The 18102-nt window shown below is 50.9% G+C and overlaps 1 protein-coding gene across 1 annotated transcript; it reads right to left on the minus strand.

Moving 5' to 3' along the window:
• Nucleotides 1-7126: 7126 nt before the first annotated feature.
• On the minus strand, nucleotides 7127-16182 carry LOC142028727 (thyrotropin-releasing hormone receptor-like). Its single transcript, XM_075022564.1, has 2 exons — nucleotides 15397-16182; nucleotides 7127-7529 (listed from the first exon to the last, which is right to left on the minus strand). The coding sequence occupies exons 1-2, from the start codon at nucleotides 16180-16182 to the stop codon at nucleotides 7149-7151; spliced, it is 1167 nt and encodes a 388-aa protein (XP_074878665.1). The 3' UTR covers nucleotides 7127-7148.
• Between the last annotated feature and the right edge of the window lie 1920 nt (nucleotides 16183-18102).

An 18102-nucleotide genomic window follows, 5' to 3' on the forward strand; every position in this document is an offset into this window, starting at 1 on the left:
TACCCATGTGGATGTTTGCAGGGGAATCTCCAGGTTTCATTCCAGGTTGACATGTTCACTCCAGTCTTGAAGGAGAGTTCATCAACATGTGGCACAGAATTTCGTAGGTGGCATCTGGATGGTTTTTAGCTTTTTCCCAGTATCTATTTCAAAATCTTGTATTTTTTTGTTGGTGGGGGGTACTTTGCAAAGAGAATTGTTTTCACTTACTGTTTTTTAAAAGTTTGGTGCCAGATGTTTGAGGACACCTACTGCTCTCTGCAAGCTCTGTGTGCCATCATCACGCTGGCCTCTGCCAGAGGTTTCATGGGGCCGGGAAGAAAGGCAGCTCACTGGCCCAAAGCCTGCCCGGGTGATGCAGACGACTGGTGACAGGTCCCTTCACTGCCTCCTGACCCCAGGGCTGCTGCCAAGTTTCTTCCAAGCTGTGCGTCACTGCCGGCTCCTCCAGTACCACAGTTCTCCTGGGGTTGGGGAGGACTGATTCTCCTCCGCCCATCGCCCGTCCTCTCACTCAGCCCCTTGAAATGACCAAAGTGAGAGGAAAGCCAGGCATGAGGGACAGGGAAATGGCATTCGGGGAAAGAGTGATTTACAGGGGAGGATGGGAGAGCAGAGCCCAGCACCAGCCAGGGGCAGCAGGGCCCAGGGGCCCAAGGAATCCAGAGTAGCCAAAACCTTCAATCCCTTTTCTATTTCTGGAGTGTCTCACATGAGCAAAGCTGGGCTGTGCAGAGAGGCTGGCGGGACGCAGGCTCAGCCTCTGCAGACAGCAGGGCCTCCCCTGGCTTCTGTGGGTGCGAGGAGTCTTGTGGCAGAAGATTTTGTGCTCTAGTACAGACTTAAGGAGCTGAGTTTGGTGAAATGATGGCTTCACTCTCCTTTGGGCTTGTTTTGCTTCTGGTATGGGAGGAACCAGCAGCATCTCATTCATCCCGTCTCTAGGAGGAGGCTGGGGGCAGTGGGGTAACCTGAGCCCTTTGCACCTCATAAATCTCAGGCTGATGAATGGAGCAGATCTTTGGCCCATGTGTGGCAGAGGCAGCAGGGAGGGAGGTGGGTCTGCTGCTACAGCAATGACGTATTGCTTCAAAAATATGAATAAAGGCAAAACAAAAGGCCTGCCCCTTCCCCAGGGTGGGGGGAGCAGCGCTGGGTCTCTGCTTCGGGAACTGCTGGTTTCACAGGTAACGTCCCCCGCACTGCTCCTGGCCGAGCGTTCCCGGGTGCGGGCAGGGAGGTGTCCGACATGTGAGAACCAGGATAAAGGCACTGGCCTGGTCCTGTGACCGAAGGGCAGCGGCCTTAGCCTCCACCGGCGGGAGGGAAGGTGCAATCTGAGCGCCCGTGTCCTTTGAGCGTGACCTGCCGAGGCGTCCTGGGGATGGCCGTGCTACCTTCCACCGTCCTCGCAGGGCATTGAGGCTCACGGGAGCAACCCCCTCTCTTGGCCTTCGTCTTTGTGTGAGAGGAAGGGCCAGACCTGGGGCGAAGGTGGCCCTGGCAGCAAGTAGGTGCTAGGAAGCGCAGAGGGGTTACTGTGCTCTTTTCTGGCCCAGGAGCCATGGGCACACCATGCCTGGCTCGGGGCTGGCAGCAAGGGGGCCTGCGGTGGCCACCTTATCCTGTCAGAAACACTGGCACTGCGTGGCTGGAAAAAGTTGCTTTTATTTTATTTCCTCCGAGCAGCCACCCACACTGTGCCCGCAAGGACGGACAGGATCAGCCAGCACAGGAGACCAATGGGCCCTTGCTGACTGTCTCAAAATCATATTAGCACCAGGACCACCCCAGGACCTTCTTCTTGAAAGGGGAAAGCTTTTAAAGGGTTCCTGTCTTGTGGCTTCAGGCATTACCTTTTGGAGGAGCAGTGAGCGGCCACTGGTGCACTTGCAGCATCCCCTGTCTCTACAGAAACAGCACATAGAGCACAATTCACAAGGTGGTTATTAAACAAGATTCAGCAATTATAAAACACAGATTGCCCTTAATACTTCTGCCCATCACCCATGCCACAGGGGACCTGTAGTGTTGCAGTCATGTCCCCTCCCTCGGGCAATAGCTGGGAAAGTGCCCCTGATCTGGGGCACGGGCAATGCCAGCGATGCCCTCCCATCGGGGTCTGCATTTAGACCCTGGCAGGACAGAAACTTGCAGGGCTGGTTAACTGCTAAACTGAGGGTATTTTAGTAAAATAGAGTCAGTCCTGCAGGCCTGGCAAGCTTCAATCCACTGTGCGTTACAGCGTGCTCCCCAAGATGGATGCCTTAGTTTGAAGGGTGATGAGAATCAACTTCTGAGCGAGCAAAGAGAGAAGGCAGGTCTAGGAGGAATGCTGGCCAAAGAGGCCTCCAGAGGCCTTGGGAAACACGAATTGCAAAATAAACAAATAACTGCTGAGTGATTGCATTAATATTGCTGTAGGACTATCCCCCAGGCTTCATTAGCAGCTCCTTAATTGGGGCCTGCTTGAACTAATTAGTTCAAAGAAGCAGCCAGGGGCAGAGCAGATTGAAAAGGGGCTGTATCCAATTCATTCCCTAATGTGTGGTCCACTCTCTCTTGTGGCTCCGAAATATTTAAGCATTTACTCAGCATCCTCTTCAGTGACCTGAGTATTACTAATTTAAAAGTACCGTGATTTTAACTTTATTAATGTGCTCTTTGCAGGATTGTACCACAGAGCAGAAGCTGAGCTCTAATAGCCTGCTCTGGTTGCAGGGAGGTGCTGGGTGCCTTCATGGTCTTTTCACCCTGTTTTTTAGGGAACTGCTGGTGTTTTGTGGGTTACCCCCTAATGTGGCCCTGGGGCAGGCTGGCTCCTGGGATGCTGGCCAGGACTGCAGGGGGGAGGCTCTCCCAAAGAGTCATCAGCATGGCCATGGTCTCCTCTGGCACAGGATAGCGTGGATGCCCAATTTCACCCCTGAAAGTATCTTTTCCACCACCCAAATCTAGAGACAAGGTAAGAAGACAACCTGACTGGGGCTTAAACTGAAAATTTGGTAAGTTTTAAACTTCTGTGTTTGGCACAAGTAAATAACCCTTCCTGGGTACTCATCTGTGCACCACACAGAGGCGATTGCTATGTGGTCTCTATCACCAATGTATTGGGACTAGCCAGATTCAGGTAAATATGCTGGATGTGGTGTCTCCTAAACTGAAAGTCTCTAAATGCTGTGTGCTTCAGCCAACCTGCAGTTCTTCAGGCCCATAAACCTCACCTACCCTTCTCCCACCAGCCCTTCCCTCTCTCTGCACTGCTCACAAATTCATCCCCTCTCCCTGGGGCTCCGTGGCAGTGCCAGGTCCCCCCTCTCCTGCCAGGGGACTTGTTTGCTTGTAATTGAAGAAAGCAGATGGCATTTTACCAGGTTAACAAGCACTGGAAGGGTAGGGGTTAGAAATAATGAGCTTTAATTAAGAAATAACAGGTTAGATTAAACTGAGGAATGGCTTCAATGTGGTAAATTACTTGGGAGTAATAGATTCTCTCTTTGGTGGCATATTTGTAAACTTGCAGATTACGCTTATGCTGTTGAGACTAAATAAATGCTAAGGGTAAAATGCAGCTTCAGACATTACAAGTGTGGTGGGCTGTTGCAGGGTACAAGGTAATCCAGGGTGAAGCTGGAACGGGGCCCTTTGATTTCTTATAAGGAATTAACGTTTTTACTCAGACCCTGGCTATCCAGAGGAAGTTACAGTGATGAGTTATTTCTTTTAATTCCTTTCTGCTAGTGATTTATTTTCCAACAGCACGCAGTTGCCTGTTCTCTCAACCAGCATCTCCTTAGCAAGCTGAGTGCTGACCTTCTGCCTCCACTTCCACCTAAAACTCTCTCAACTCCTCCTAACATGTCAGAATATGTGCAGGGGGAAGGAGCAGGAACTCATTCCTCATCTACAGAGTTTAATGCTCTGGTGCATTTGCTGGAGATCTCGTGGTGCCAGGGGAATTTATCTGCCAATTACTTCTCAAAAAATAACAAAGGGTCACAGAGCACTTGACAGATAAGGACAGAAAGAGGAGAAGAGAACTGGGTTTTAACTGAATTCCAAGTATGTTGAACAAAAATTTCAGAACTCTCAATTAGCTGTTGGCCTGGGGCTGAAATTTAATTAAGAGAATAGTGCTTTTAGGATGTCTCAGAGAGGGGGAAAAAAAGCATAAAGAGGAACATGTGATGGGGAGGTAGAAAAGATCCTGCTGGAGATGCTTCAGAGTTGAGCTGCTACTTGGGTTCACAGAGATCAAGGCCATCTCTCGAACTGCACATCCCATGCCTGAGAAATGCCTTACTTAGGATGCAGGTGGGTTTCTGAGCTCCGACAGTAAATCCTCTTCCCACGTGGCCTCAGGGCAAAGCTGGCTTTCGTGCTGCTCTCTGCGCCCGCAGCCATAGGGTGAAGGGCTGGGGGACACAGGACAGCCTGTCCCCAAGGAGATGCTCCCCGTGCTCAAGATCCCAGGGACGTCCCATCCACCACAGCCTCCCAGCCCCGCAGCACCCAGGGCAGCTGGGCTGTGCTTTGCTGCTGTGATCTAGTTATTGTACCAAAGCAAAGAACGCGGGGTTGCAGAGTCCCGGTCCCAGCTCTTCCTCCTCTCCAACCCTACCGTGCTGCAGGGTGTTACCGATTTACCGCACTGCTAAGAGGTTAATTTTCTCCTTTCTTCCTTCCTTGCCATCCCCCATCCCATTATGGCTGTACAGACTAGTTAGCTGGAGAGCAGGGAGGGAAAGGGGAGAGGAAAGGATGGGACGCTGCTCGCTGTATGTCTCTGGCTGTTGGGGCTGGCTATGGCGTGTGTGCACCCAAAGGTGCTTGTGTGCTCAGGGCCCTGTGCTCCACGGAGCTGCAAGCCACAGTTGGCTGTGAAGATGAAGAAAATTAATTCCTGTGCTGGCTAGACAGGGCATGGAGTGGCTTAAGGGGAAGAAGTTGTTATGTTTCGAGGAGGTAACTCTGGTGTATTGGAAGAAGAACTCATTAGCACAAGAACCCAGCTTACCTCTGAGCTATGCAATAAGTTGTTCCTGTTAGCCTCAACCCAGCCCATGTAAGAGCTGATGCATCTAAAGGTAAGAGCTGACGCATCCAAACCTCAGCCCTGGATTTTCCCATGGTCAGGGGACCAGCAGCTGCCCCAGGGCTCCCCTTCCTCGTCCTACACCTTACTTGTGTATACTGCAAGGCACCCTGATCCTTACTGCTCTGGTTTGTCTGCAGATGTTTTTATCAATGGCTTGTTGCGAGCTGCTAAGGAAAAATCTGTTCTAAGGGGAAAAATCATCTGTACTAGAGAAAAGATTGTTACAAGAAAATTATTTTATTTCCTAGTTTCTTTTGCTAAGTGGAACAATTTTCTCGCATCGTAGCAAAACCACTTCCATTTTCTTCAAGATGCAAATCCCAAATCTCTGTGCAGAACTTCCTTAACAACAATAAAGAGGAACTTTGTTCCTGAATTCCCAATATACACAAAAGAATGCAAAAATGGCATGAATTCTTAAATCCCAAACATACACCGTTCCAAATAATTGCAAAAACCCAATGTTCTCTTCCCTTGTGCTACAGTTATTTTGGGGACGAAGTAGATAGGTTAATAACTCACAATAATAATCATACATGCAACGCCACCCTACACTGAAATGAAATAGTTCCTGACACATCGGTGGGAGGTGAGGTCTTGTTTTGACTCACCCAGGGAAGTGATTTCCCATAGATGCAGAATGGTTACTTAATGTCTTGTGCTCTTAAAAATATCACGCAGATATTTTCCAAAGTGGATGCAAAATTCTAAGATCTTTTAACACTATAGTGTGGTGAAAAACAGTGTTGACTAGTGAGGCCGACTTGGCTGTTCCAAGAATTTTTTACAGTTGCTTGAGGGTTACTAGTGGCTGACACTTGTTTTATTTGGCAAGAGCCTTAGCGTTTGGCTCGTGTGTAATCTTATTCATTTTATGCCTAGTCCAGATAGTCTCTTGGAAGTCTGGGGCAAGTGTCCTTGGGCTGGTTTCTTGGATGCCACAGGTTATGAATATCTACTTTGCTCACAACATGATAGCAGCAATGAGTATTGTTAATGTCTTACAGTCAGTGTGTCACTTATCACAAAACACTTGATGGACTTTCACAAATTATTCTCAGGAAGTAAGAGAATTTCTTCACCTGCCATTGAAATGCAACTGTAGCTGGGATGGAGAGCAACACTGCTCGAGGGTACGCAGCTGCACCACACCAGGGCTTACAGGACAAGGCTATGGTATCCAGCTGAAGCAACTAGAGGAATTTGAACAGAAAACATAAAATTATCCAAAAGAAGCTTAGACCACAATGATGGAAGCATTACTGTTACCTTATGGAACACTCATATTTAGTTGGTTCATTTTTCTGTAACAAATCCAACTGGTCTGGACCTTGGGTCTATGTGCTACCAGCACTGCAATATTTCCAGAAGCATGAGGTGAGGTTCGTGACACCCAACTGTGGTTATTCCTAATGTAGGAGTCTCCACCTGAGAGAGTCCCTTTACAGTCAATGGGCAGAAATAGTCACATCTGGGGAGGCGCTCATCTCCTTGGTAAGTATGCGTGTTCCTCAGAGGACTATGCTGAGATGAGAAGAGCCGCTTCCTGGAAGTGCCTAATTGTCCACATTAGCTCTAGAAGGACTCTAGAGAAGCAGCTCACATGGGGTGTCTGTGTTATAGGCATGTAAATTTGGGTAGGTGAATCTCATTCTATATAAGAACTGGTCCAGCAGAAAGAGATTGTTTTGGTTGTTTTTTTCTTTGAATGCTCTTCTCTTTCTGGATTTTCTTTCAATGCGCTGACCCAACTCAACAGGCAATTGCACTTGCATGTAACACAGAACGGCATTGCGCTGCTATATTTAACTACAGATTCTTTAAAGATGCTAAACATTGACCTGTGCCTAACACTTCACTGAACAAGAATAAATTAGCTTTAAGGAAAAGCAAATTAATTTGCCTCTAAGAATCTGTTTTGTTAAATGCCCTGGAGAGGTATTAAATTAAGCTTGCTGCAATGCTAAAGCAATTTCTGTTGGCACTTTCCCAACACAGTGCATACAGCCGCATAGCTCCCACTGCCTGCCTTGTTTCAGGGTCCCAGGATTTATTTGGCAGGCTTGTTCTTCTTTGCAGGTGCAGGGAGACTGTTCAGATCTTCTTGTTCGGTGACATCGTGGTCAGAGCTGTCATGAGGATAGTCCTTCGTAACGCTGTAGTACACCGGGGTGGTGTACGGCGCAGGGTTCTCAGCACTCTTCTCTTTGCAATTCCATAACTTTCTAAAGGCAGCCCTGAACTTCTGTGACATGAGGTTGTAGATGATGGGGTTGATGGCACTGTTCAAGTAGATGCACATGCGGCAGAAGAGAAGGAACCAGATGTTCAGGTACGGAGGGTCCATGAAGGAGTTCACCACCACCAGTGTGCGATAAGGCATCCACAGAAGGGCGAAGAGGACTACCACAACAGCCAGCATTTTGGTCACCTTGCCAGTGGGGATATGCAAAAAGAGAAACAATAGTCAGATGATGTTAAACCTCCAGCAGAGCTTTCCTACCTGGAGAAATAGTGCAGACAGCTAATTCAGTCTACATATTGCATATATCTTTCTTTAAGCATTTCAAATAGGCACCCAAACCATGGGGCTATTCTTCTCTGAATCCATTTTGTTCATGAAACAATCTTGCATAAAGAAACCCCTTCCATGATAGGTTTTCACCTACCGCTGAAGAACCTTTAAAACTCTTTAGGAGAAGCATCCACCAGCCTGGAAATGGGCTGGGATAATCATGGGAATTTCTGTACCAGAAAGCAAATTTGAGAATTGTACATAACATTAAATCAATGGGGAAAATAACTTGTGCAAAAGTGGGGACCTAAGTTTTGGGGGTGCCATGGGGTGTATGTCAATTCCCTGCCTAGTATCTCCTGCTTTTCTACACCAGCTATATTGTTCCAGGGAATAGGGTCATGGTAGAGAGCAGCACCGGGAGCAGAGGAGACTGTCTGGAGTCTTATGTAAATTCCTACTTGTGCTGATATGGGAGTTACTTAGCTAATTGGTATGGGCTATTTTAATTTGCAGTACACTAGGGAAGTACTACAGTAACATATTAGGAACAAGAAGATATTGAGAATTCAGAAGTGAGCAGTAATTGCCCTCAGCTTGGCTCAAGCTTGTTTAAGAAAATGGGCGTTTTGTACTGAAACTCCAGTGATCCTAATAATTTCAACAGCTATTTCTGGTAGGTGACAATCATCCTCCAACAAATACTTACAGAATACACATGTCCCCAAGGAGGAAAGTATGAGTAAACACCGATGCCGCATGCATATTAAGGCAGTGGCATTTCAAACGTCAGAAAGGGAGTTGTGCAATGTCTCCAGTTCTCGATATGGAATCACTTAGATCACATTCACAGTCTCTCAGCTTTTCTTGGAGTGCTTTTTTTACTTGGTCATGAGCAACTGTGCCTTCCCGTAATGCTGTGAGTAGAAATCGGGGGTGGTTGGTAGTGGCAACAAAACCTTCCTTACAAGAAAGGGACTATTACCAACCTGAGGCCAAAATAGAAGTGTTTTGCTGTGTGTGGTTTAATGGGAATGTTGAGGACACTTCCCAGAGTAAGCTCTTGATACAGTGAGTGCTGAGGCTGTTGCTAAGACTGCAGCCTGTTTGCTGCCACAGCGTGTTGCCTTTTGGGAAAGATATAAGAGATTGTACAAGTCATGTCAGTAAAAGGTTTGCTTCAGAGCTTTTCAATGCCTTTTACAAGGGCTGCCTGGATCCAGAAGAGTGAGAGCCATCCCATAAGCTTTTGGTTTCAAGCCACCCTAGCTGGTGTGCAACTGCTAGGGTGATAATCTGCTTTATAGAAATACTCCTGAACAGATAGGCTGGGAGTGGACAGCAGCTGCTTGGCACACAGTTGACCATGATCAAAATCTTTACGTACCAGCATGGTTATAGGTGCTGCCTCTGCCGAGGCTGGCAAGGCAATCCAGGCTCGGCCACCCCTTGCCAAGGGAAGGAGCGTCCTGACAGCAGTGGTGAGACTGTATTACTGTGGTCTGTACTGCAAGACCTGGGAACAGAGAGCTCCCAGATACCGGATCAGCCCAGGAAGAAGCAGATTTTGCGTCAACACCATGTGCCGCATGAGCAGTGCATATGGATGGGACCCATGTTCTCTACTGTTCTAAGCACCTTTATAGCAAATAGACATGACAGCGATGGAGCATTCAGCCAGCCTGCTGCCTTCCACAGACCTGCTTCACAGGTGTGTGGAGAGAATTGCTTTTGCCATATTTTTGATGCATCTGAGATTCATTTCCCAAGAACTTGAATGAAGCTGATCTGAACAAAGCTGTGCTGACAGCTGAACCCTACAGCGAAATGCAACCAACTCCTCAGCTTAAGTGATCCTAAGCACCATTTCAGCCAGAATTTAATTCCCCTCTGCTAAGCAGTTTAATCCTCCTGGGAGATGAAGGCAGGCTCTGTGCTTTTCCATCCCATGCAGAAACTGAACATGTCCCCATCCTACCTGGAAAGGTCCATGTTAAAGGACTGTCTTGTGGGTAAAGTTGGTGGGAGTCCTTCCATCAACTTCAGCAAACCCTAGGCAGCAGGACTGCTGCAAAATATGCCCTGGGAAAGAGAAATACCACAGCTCTGCAGGTCCTCACTGAGACACAGGCACTCCTCACTCAGCAGTTGTCTCAGTTCCTGAGGTGCAAAGTTATCCCACACAGGGCTGGGGAGAATAAATCCCTGAACTGTTATACACTTAGCTCGGCTCTCTGGTGTCCCTTCCAGCTGGGAGGTCTCTGTATGACTAAAATGTCTCCTATAAAGCTAATACATCAATGCTGCTCATGTGCTGTCTCCCGAGACTGAAACATCTTTGGCTTTTTGACTGTTGTAACCCTCTGCCTCGTTTTACTGTTCAGGAGCCCACAACGGTTGTGAACAGTGATCTGAACCCTGCATCGAAGTGACAACACCAAGGAGAGCGTATCCTAATAAGGCTGAAAAGTAAGTTCATTCTGGTCCTTTCTGAGACCAAAAGAAATGTAGTCTGGAAAAGAACCAGTGATTCATCTGCTTTTTAGCCATAACTGTCCCTGCTTTTCAGCTGGTTGTTATGGAAATGCTGGTGGTGCCAGCAAGCGCTTGCCCAGCTCCTGCCTGAGCAAGTTCCCAACACTTCCCCCCAGACCACAGAAAACCACAAAGTGCTGTCATCCAAAGAGCGCTTCCTGCTACGCGTCCTACAGCCCTGCGAAAAAGCTGTCTTTGTCCTGGGAAGGGAAACCGGCTGGAAACAGCACCGTGAGGATTTATTACCTCTGTCTCACTAAATGCCTTCAGTGCTCCCTGAGGACGCTGCATCCAGACCACGAGCCAGGACGGGCAGCCCTGCCCTGAGCTTTGCTGTAAGATTGAAATTTACCTTTTAAAGCCAACTGTCCGTACAGACCATGTTCTTCTGGCTGAAACTTTAGCAAAGCTGTGTGAGCACAAGATGCCTCTCCTGGATAAAACCTAACAGTCTATCCCAAACTCGCTCTGATATCTTCACTGTGGGGAAAGAAATCTCCAGTGGTGTCTGCATGCAAGGCTGAAATCTGTCTCCATGCCTTTCCTCACTCTACCTTGCTGAAGCAAGTGCCTATAGCATACTTGAGGTGCTCTGAACTTATTTCTGGTCCTCATGTGACAAATGAACCTAATCATCACTGAGGAGAGCTTGGGACATTTATCCCTAGCTGGAGTAGTCCTGAATTATGGCTGCAAAAAAACAGCTGCACCCAAAAAAGCCAGAGCTTTGCTGTAGCCTCAAAGCATCTATCAGGGAAGCACCAGCTCAGGGACAACAATTTTTCTGACAAGTGTTTTGCAACAACTCTGTTGTACACAGTGTGTGCACACAACAGCTGTAAAGGAGCTATGGACAGAAGCAAGACAAGGGTTTGTAGACAGAACTGGATGTTTTACTAGAACAGTTGATATTTAGCTGAAAAAACACTTTTGAGCACATAAGCCAGTGTTGTTGCTGGATGGCCAAGGATATCTGCTGTACAGACCCCTGACTATGTCCTGGGTCGCCATGTCAAAGCTAAGGGGCAGCTCATCTTCCACCTCCACAGGCCAAGCCTGGTGTAACTCCTAAACCAAACCCACTGTGACCCTCCTTCTCACTCCAGAAAAGATGATGGGCAACTTGCATCCCCGCACAGCCCTTCCAACCCATCCCCTCTCGCAGTGCTGTGTCCAGCCTCTGCCCCTGGCCTGGAGGTCACAGATGCTTCTCCCCAGCCAGTGTCACCCCTCCTTGTCCAGGCATCGTCATCCTGAGCTGCAGGATCCTTTTTTAGGAATCCCACTCCCTCTAGTGGTCCCTCTCCGGCAGGTGAAATATGGGCTTGGAGGTGGTTGGTGTTTTTTATCTGCGGCCCTTTCTTCTGTAGGTGATAAATACAGCAAAACTCACGCCTTGCATTGTCCTGCTCTGGACTTACGTGATTTAGAGGCAGCAGTGAGGGAACAGCAGCATCTTCATGCTCTGAAAAGCAAGCAGGGCAGCGCTGGGGCTGCATAGGAGCACACAGTGAGAATTTTATTTCCAAACTCTGCATCTCCACAGCAAAACACCCCCAGCCATCTAGGCTCTTTAGAGTCAAGGGAGAAAAATGGGCACCTCTGTGGTAGCCCCTTTTGGACATCTCCCAGGGGACTCTGGGCATGGGATCTGGAAGAGCCAGTTCTTCTACAGAGGCCAGAGGAGAACCGCTGATATAGGTGCCTGTACCCTGGTCAGAGGGACCTCCTGAGCTACACCCCTGCCCCAGCACCCGTCCTCCCACCCTGTTCTGCTCTTCTGGTCGACAGATCCTCCAGGAGCCAAACTACACTCTCATACCACTGGTCTACGATGGGAATCTCGCAGATGCTTGTGCACTATCACAACAAACTCAAAGGTGTTTGCGGGGTTGGAGTCCCACTTCACCACATCACTGGGATGCAACCTGCTTCCTGCAAGGTCCTGTGAAGCTCTTGCTGCATGTGTGAAGCCTGTCAGACAGCAACACTACTGCTGTTTTGGACCAGACTTGCAACCATGATTTCTAATGGTGTCTTTAGTGGTTTAGCCTATATGGCAATTGCATTTTAAAGCAGCTGAACTCTCACTTCAATCTTCCCCACCAGTAGCACATGCACCACTTACACAGCCTCCTCATCACCCTGTCAGATTGGAGACCACCAGCATTTGTTATTAGAACAGTTTGCAATGCTGTGTCCTCACTTCTGGTGCTCAGGATAGGACCCTTTACCAAGGGCCCCCATGGAAATTCCTGGTGACATTTTCAAGGGCTGTCAGCACTCCTCAGGAGAGCGTGAGAGGTCGATGGCATTATCTGTCAAGCTGCCCTTTCCTTTCCACCTTGGCCACAGGTGATTAATGAGCAAGGAAACTTGCTTATGAGCTCCTCAGCCAGCATCAGCTGTTCTAAAGCAGCATCAGGTAGTCTGAGCTGAGATCCATCTGTGTTTCTTCTTTCCGCAAGTTTCCTCTGGCTTTGAGCGCGGTGATGCCACAGCTATCAGAAAATCAGAGAGGAAACCTTTCTTCTGGTGAAGATGACACAGGACGCTAGTGTCCAGGCTGGTCCCTTTTAGGGCTTATACCTGCCCATTGCATGAGGGCTTTTTGCTGTTGAGGTGAACCTCACCTGGAGAAGACCACTCAGGTCCTTTCTGTGCCTCTCTCCTGCCTTTGCTAAAGCCAATTTGATGGGATGTCCCATGGATCCAGGTGCTGGGGGTGATATGGGGGCTGTAGCCCCCCTGGACTTTGCCCTGACCCTTCACATGGGCCCATGCATCTCTGTCTTGCTCACCCACATGTCCCAATGTGGGGCCCCACTGGCCATGGGAATGTTCTCCTCTGCGCTCACTTTTAAACCCCTTCTATCCAGCACTTCTATCTGTCAGCTCTGCTGGCATGAATGGATTCAGCTACCTTCTTTCTCACATTAAAATCCCTTTCTTAATGATCTGCCCATTCCCTAGCACTCAGCCAGTGCTTCCCCTCTGCTCTGCCCCCACAGCCCCTCTGGGGTCCTGCATGCTGCAGCATCTCCCTGAAAATATCATTCCTGGGCCCTGGCTGCCCCTGCTCAGGGAGGCAAATTCCAGGCAGAAACCTGTGCTGACCCCTTGGGGTCTCAGGAGGCCTCTTTCCTCTCTGGGTGGTTGGGTTGTTGGTTTTTCCCTTGTAACTAGATGCAGAATCATGACTCACTGCAGCTTCTGTTCCTCAATTCATCGCACCACCAGCAAAAATCTCTGGCTGGATTTCAGGCAGTGCTCAGGTGGATGCTCTGACAGGACCTGGATTCGTTATGCTCCAAGCACTCCTGTTCATACTACCCGAAACTCTTATCAAAATAGCTGTGTGGTTTTACTTGGCTTTGGTGCACAAATAACTTATTTCTGCACCAAGCATCCAGCAGATCCCCTCAGCAATGAATCAAATGGTTAAAGTTGAACCCCTGGTTTTGCCCCCTCTGATTTTATGGACAGTCATATAAATTTCCCTATGATTATATATAAAATGAAGCAATCGTCCCATGTCATATCCAACTTGTGAAAGATGTTTATGGAAAAAACTGGACTGCAGCCACCTCTGGGGTGCAGCAGTGCATCCATTTGACTGCCACCAACCCCTGTGTCAGGCACCTAGCCCACATGCCACCGGTGGCACAGCTGGGGTTTCTTCCTCCATCACTCTCAACACAGCTTGCTTTGAAGAGCTGCCGGTGTGAAATCAGAAGAAAGCATTCAACAAACCATAGCTGGAAGCCCTGGGAAACTGCTTTGCAGTTCAAAAACTCAATGACACCAGCTCTGCAATGTCAGGCCAGCAAGAGGAAGTCTTTGCATGCTAAGATATTTCAGGAGGTAATGACAATCTCGAGAAAACTCCTGGTGTAACAGAAAAGAGAGCACAAGATGTTTCCAGGAGCTGGAGAGCCTGTCATCCAGCCCCATCAGCCACTCATCCTAATGATGCTGGAGTACGCTGTGTGCAGCACAGCCGCTCCATGGCACAGCGCTGCGGGGGGAGCGGCACAGCCCCTGCAGCAGCTGCTCTGGAAGGAGAGGTCCGTCGACCCACACCTTTAGGTACTGCCTTGTATTACCTAGAGACCTTGCTGCTGAACACCCTGCCCGAGGCTCCCGCAGCAGCCGGCGACCCTGGGAGAGCAGGCAAGTACTTCTGCAGAAGTCAGGATCTGATTTAAACCTTTCTGTGCTGGAGCAAAAGGGAGAAAAAGCTGAACTGGAGAGACTTAGAAGTTCATGAAGAAATACACGTTCTCTGGGCTGTTTGCTTCCCCTCTGCGACTGAATCATCTCTCCTGGGGAATGGAGGTTCCTATGCAAATCAGGCAATGAGATACTGAGTTGGAAAAACAAGGACTTTAAGACAGGCTGAAGCCAGTTTCAGGCTGTCTGGAAATCAGATCCTGCTCACTCAAAATCACAGCAGATCTGGTGATTTCAGGGACTTATGCCAGACTCCCAGATTCAGCCCTTTCCTTTAAAATTGCCTATGTCTCTGCCTATGCGAAGTTTGAAACCAGAATGTGATAGTCTCCTGCAAACAGCCAGCGAGCAGGCAAGAGTGTCCCGTGTCCAGATGCTGACCTGTTCAAGGAGATGGGGCAATAGTAATTGTCCATGTGGACAGAGAAAGAGGAGGAAGGAGGGCAGGAGGTGGGAGGAGAAGGAGATGTGGAGCAAGTAGGCAGCTGAATGACAGAGGAGTCACTGAGAGGCAAACACACCACCGTGACACTGAGGTGCCTTCCTCAGCTGCAGGGACCAGGGGGCTGCAGCCAGGACTGGGCCCAGAGGGCAGGAGCTCATGCCAGCTCTTCCCTCCTTTTGCTCCTCTAAATCTGAGGTGACCTGCCCAGGACCCTGCCTGGGAGGCGAGTCCCGCTGGCATAATGTGACCCAGCACTCCCCTCCTTGGGGAGGCAATCAGTAATTAATTATCCAGCAAACACCCCTGCACTCCTACCTCTCCCAAGTGATGCTGGAGCCCTGTCCTGCTCCGCCAAGCCCAGCCAAAGCAGGGGGAGCCCATCTGTGCTGCCAGACCCCAGCTGGGCTTGGGGGGGCTTCTGTGCAGCAAACCAACCCTCTCCATTCCCTCCACAAAGGGAAGCAAAATACTGGGGCACCCCAACCCCTGCCAGAATGCCCCTCAAAGCACTGAGCCCCTGACAGTGCTGCCTGCAGCCCAGCATGCCCCGGCCCGGCAGGGACCCCCTACCTGCTTGCGGGAGCTCAGAACCCCCTTGTTGCCCCGGCAGGAGAGCTTGAGGGAGCCGCCCCGGTGCATGGAGCCCAGGCAGGGGTGCTGCGGGGTGGCGGGCAGGGGGCTCATGAAGAGGATGCGGGCAATGAGGCCGTAGAGGACAGTTGCCAGCCCCAACGGGATGACGTAGAAGACAGCAAAATCCAAGAAGTAAATGGGCATGTAAAGGCTTCTGGAGACCCGGTAGCCACAGCTGACCTGTGCCCCATCCGAGAAGGTGACCTGGGTCGTGTCCACCAGGAAGAACCACATGAGGCAATAGAGGGAGGTGAAGAGCCACAGCGAGGAGATGATGCGCTTGGCGCGGGACACGGTGCACAGGAGCTGCGCTTTGATGGCGTGGCAGATCGCGATGTAACGCTCCACCGTGAAGGCAGTGATGGACCAGGCGGAGATGTTGATGCCCAAGTACTGCAAATAGGTGATGCAAAGGCAGCCGGCGTAGCCGTACACCCAAGAAGCCACCACCTCGGAGATGTTGGGCAGCCCAGCTGCCAGCAGCACGATGAGGTCGGCCACCGCCAGGCTCACCAGGTAGCAGTTGGTGGGGGTCACCATGTGCTTGCTGCGCAGCACCACCAGCACCACCATCACGTTGCCCGCGATGCCCACCCCGCAGATGAGCAGCACCAGCAGGATGGTGACCACCTGCAGCTCCAGGGGCTGCCGGGGCATCCTGCCCAGGGTCTGGTTGCCGCTGCCGCCCAGCGCGGCTCCCGGGCTGGTCGAGGCGTTCTCCATCGGCCGCCGAAGCCGTCCCCGGCAGAGCTCCGCGCCCCTTGCGGCGGGCAGCGGGGAGAAGGGGGAGCCGGGAGCCGCGGCTCCCCGTTGCCCCCCGCGCCCCCTCCCCGCCCTCCCGCCCGCCCCGGCTCCTCCCTCCCCTTTTTTCCCACCATTCTCCCCAAGACTTGCAGCCGCCCGGCTCCTTGCACCCACCTCCCCTTGCAAACTCTCCCGCCGAGCCTCCGCCGGGAGGGGCGGGCAGCGGCCAAGGACCCCTCCAGCTCCCGGGACACCCCCCCCCCGGGATGCTCCGGGACCCCCCCCCCCCAGCCCCGGGGAACCACCCGGGACCGCCTAGGACCCCCAGCTGCCGGGACCCTCCAGAACCTCCCCCAGCCGCCGGGACCCCCGGGAACCACCAGGACCTCCCCAGGACCGCCCGCGACCCCCCCCAGGGCTACCCCAGCCCCCGGGACCCCCCATCCGCCTCCCGCCGCATCCCCCGCCTGCGCCCGCCGGGTCCTAGCGCACCGCTGAGCCGAAGAGGAGGAGGAGGAGGAAGAGGAAGGATGGGGGTGGTAGGTTGGAGACCCCGGGGGGAGGAGAGGCACAGGGGCTGACAACACCCCAGCGAGGAGTGGGTCCACTCGGGGACCCGGGACTGTGGGTGGCTTGTGTCCCCAGCCAAACCACAGGCTGCACTGTCCCTCCCGGGCAAGGAGACCTGAGGATGAGGAGTCCTTCCTTCCTCATCCTCAGGAGGACGAGACCAGGGTGATGCCACGGAGACCCACGAGCTTTCCCGTTTCCCTTGGGCTGGGGCAGAGGAGCTCCTTCCCTGGGGGTCATTAAACACGAGGTAGTGACCTCCTCTTTCCTACAGCCACTCCTGTCCCAAACAAGCACATCAGTGTCACTCTTTTGGGGAAAAGCTTACCCAGTTCTGGGCTGGGAGATCCCGTATCGCCCAGCTGTGAGATCCCCAACAATGAGGCTGGGATATCTGGTATCTCCCTGATGGACAGGCTGGGAGATCCAGTACCTATCGGATGGTCAGACTGGGGGGAGATCCAGTATCTCCCTGATGGTCAGCAGTAGCCAGAATTTGCTGCCAGCTCCGTGCTTGCTCCTGATGTCTCTGCAGTCTGTCAGAAAAAGCACTTTCAAATTGAAAGAGCAATTGTGTTTGCAGAGATAAAGTGCTAAGGGTCCCCTAACCAGAGAAGTGGATGAAAGGACAAAGGGAAAGCTTGCTTTTTTATTAGATTAGATTGCAATTAGAGGCAGAGCTGCTCCATGAATTCCAGACACTGAGGCGCATATCCAAAATGTGAAGGATCATCCTGATGCTGGGTGAGTCAAGACCAGGGTTTCACAGGCAAATTTCTAAGCCTGGCCTGTCTGGGTGGATAAAATGCCTTTTGCCTCAGCTCCATGCTCCTCTCCCAGGGGGCAGCAGGTTGCCCCAAGCTCTGGCTCGCTGTGGCAAATAATATTTCCCCCTTTTCTCTGGGAAACCTTATGCCTCCATTCGGCTCCACAGAGGACAATCCTTGCAGGTTTTCATTCCCTCCCGTGACGTTTCATTCACCTTTGGATCAGTTATAAAGGAAAAATATTTTCTCTTCTTCTCTTTCCATTTGCTTTCCTTGGGACTCTGCTGGCAGCCTGCACCAGGGCCTGCCTGTGCCCTGGCCAACCTCACACCTCTGCCCTATGGCCGTGGGCTGGGGAGGCACGTCAGGTCCCTTCCTTGCCCCTGGAGACCTGCCCAGGCTGCACTTCGCTCTAACTTACCCCCTTTTAAAAATAGGTGAACTTTAAAATCCCCCTAGGAATTACAGCTGTTTAATGATACTATTTAGGCTGCATTCACCTACTTGAGTTGGCAGCCACCTCTTCAGAAGCCAGGCGATGCCCCCTTTAGTCATCCTGACA

This window comes from Buteo buteo, chromosome 2 (assembly GCF_964188355.1).
Source record: "Buteo buteo chromosome 2, bButBut1.hap1.1, whole genome shotgun sequence".
In the NCBI taxonomy this organism is placed as follows: domain Eukaryota; kingdom Metazoa; phylum Chordata; class Aves; order Accipitriformes; family Accipitridae; genus Buteo; species Buteo buteo.